At 54.3% G+C, this 2,488-nt stretch overlaps 1 protein-coding gene across 1 annotated transcript in view; it reads left to right on the top strand.

Annotated features, from left to right (window-relative positions):
• ADRA1D (adrenoceptor alpha 1D) overlaps window positions 1-2,488 on the top strand; it is a 42,036-nt gene that overhangs the window by 535 nt on the left and 39,013 nt on the right. The window contains exon 2 of the mRNA XM_009994712.1: window positions 74-890. Within this exon, the coding sequence (XP_009993014.1) occupies window positions 74-890 (817 nt within the window). The remainder of the gene's footprint in view (window positions 1-73; window positions 891-2,488) is intronic.

Genomic DNA, 2,488 nt, shown 5'->3' with positions numbered 1-2,488 from the left:
GTCCTGGGGGCTGCAAAGCGAGGAGACCCCCCAGGGCAACGGCACCACCTTGACTTTCGCCTTGGACGTGCAGGCGGTGGGCGTGGGGGTCTTCCTGGCTGCCTTCATCCTCTCGGCCATCGTGGGCAACATCCTGGTGATCCTGTCGGTGGCTTGTAACAGGCACCTGCAGACTGTCACCAACTACTTCATCGTCAACCTGGCCATCGCCGACCTGCTGCTCAGCACCACCGTGCTGCCCTTCTCGGCCACCCTGGAGGTGCTGGGCTTCTGGGTGTTCGGGCGCATCTTCTGCAACATCTGGGCAGCCGTGGACGTGCTGTGCTGCTCTGCCTCCATCATGAGCTTGTGCATCATCTCGGTGGACAGGTACATCGGCGTGAAGTACTCCCTCAAGTACCCCACCATCATGACCGAGAAGAAGGCCGGGGTTATCCTCGTGGTGGTCTGGCTCTCCTCCATGGTCATCTCCGTCGGGCCGCTGCTGGGGTGGAAGGAGCCACCACCTCCAGATGAGAGCATCTGTAGCATCACGGAGGAGCCAGGCTATGCCCTGTTCTCCTCCCTCTTCTCTTTCTACCTGCCCCTCATGGTCATCCTGGTGATGTACTTCAGGATCTACGTGGTGGCCAGGAGGACCACCCGGAGCTTGGAGGCAGGGGTCAAGAAGGAGAGGAACAAATCCATGGAGGTGGTTCTGCGCATCCACTGCCGCAGCGTGCTGGAGGAGCCTCTCTCCAGCACCAGGAGCAAGGGCCACAACTTCAGGAGCTCCCTTTCCGTGCGGCTCCTCAAGTTCTCCCGCGAGAAGAAAGCGGCCAAGACTCTCGCCATCGTCGTGGGTGTTTTCATCCTCTGCTGGTTCCCCTTCTTCTTCGTCCTGCCTTTTGGTAAGTCACCCTGACCCCCAGCCCAGCCCTGCTGCTGTGCCTGAGCCCCTGGGAACCTGCTCCTTGGCATAAACTTTCAGGACACAACACAGAGGGGAGGGGTAGGTAACTGATCAGTGGATAAACCAGTGATGAATTAATTCAATTAGTTAACGCATATTCGGTGTTTGTTAATCAGGCTCACAGAATCAATCAAAGTAAACAGCACATGAATAAAAAAGCATCATCATAATTGGTTTAATTAATTCATTTCTGCGTTCAGCAGTTTAATTAATGAATCTCAGGCAAAGGAGGAAGCAGCTCTGCTTCCAACAGGCTGTAGCTGTGGCACAGTGGGCTCCAGACAGCTCTGCCATCCCTGCCCCCAGTCTCTCTTCCTCCCATTCTGGATGAGGGCACCTGGATCTGCCTCAGTGGGCCCAGGGCTCCCACCTCTGCTGAAGATGTTGGAGATAAGTGAGGTTTCATCACCCCAAAGAGGGTGGCAGTGTCTGAAGCCTAAGACCCTCTGACTTCCCTGGATGCCAACATTGTGCAGGGACCTGGTGCAGAACCAGGTTTATCTGCAAGGATGATGGTCCCAGGTGATTTCCCAGGACCAATCCACCTCTTCCAGGAATCCTGCTTTCAGCTCCCTGCCATGGTGCCCATGTCACGGGGGGCTCATTTGGGTCCCTGCTATGGTGCCCATGTCATGGGGTGCCCATTTGGAGTTGTCTGGTAGGTTGTGCTCTAAAGTTTTGGCAAGTTGTTTGCCCCCTGGTGCAGAGGAGGCTGAGCAGGCACAGAGCTCACAGGACAGCATGATGTCCAAGGCACTGTCCCCTTCCAACAGCAGTGCTACCTGCAGCCCATACGGTGCAGGAGAGCCAGTGCTCTCCATCACCACCTCCTTTAACAGGCACCCAACCCAGGGGACCTGAGTAACCCTCTGGAGTGATGTAGCTGAACTGAGGGGGGGGAAAAGGAGATTAAAACAACTTCTGAATATTGACAATCACCTTTGAGCAGAGCTCAGCAAAGCAGAGAGGTCTGTCACTCCATCTGCTGGGTGGGACTCTGGTGTCCCACAGCTCACTGGGGACTTGGATCCAACTAACCCTGCAGCCAGGGAAACCTCTTGTTCCTCTTGTACCTTGTGTCTCTCTGTTTCAGTTTCTCTCCCTGGGTGAGGGTGGACTTTGGTGGGTTTAAGGGTGAAATTGCTGCTGTGAAGAGTTTTCACCCTGTTGTGTGCATGAGGTTTGTGGTATAACTCAGGCAGGGAGCAGTAAAGATGCTGCCAGCTTCTCTCACTACAAGTAACATGATGAATTATCCTGTCTGACCATGCCTCAGTTTCCCTTTCACTGATCAGATGCAGTGGGGGATTTTTGTAGCCTGCATATAAGTATTTTGGGGAATTGTGGGGCTCGTGGAGATGCCAGTATCTGAAAGCTGAACTCTCTGGGCAGCCCCAGTCTGACACTTGCCTCCTTGGCTAATCAGAAGGGTAGGAACCAGCTTCAAACCTCATTCCTATCTTTACACCCTACAGCCCATGAAGCTGGGAGTTGGGATCCTGTTCATCTGAGTTATTCCCAGCACTTAGGAAAAAA

The sequence above is a fragment of the Chaetura pelagica genome, unplaced genomic scaffold (assembly GCF_000747805.2).
Source record: "Chaetura pelagica isolate M959 unplaced genomic scaffold, ChaPel_1.0 scaffold133, whole genome shotgun sequence".
Taxonomy (NCBI): Eukaryota; Metazoa; Chordata; class Aves; order Apodiformes; family Apodidae; genus Chaetura; species Chaetura pelagica.
Note: the sequence above shows the minus strand (reverse complement) of the source record. Positions and strands in the feature narration are given on the sequence as shown.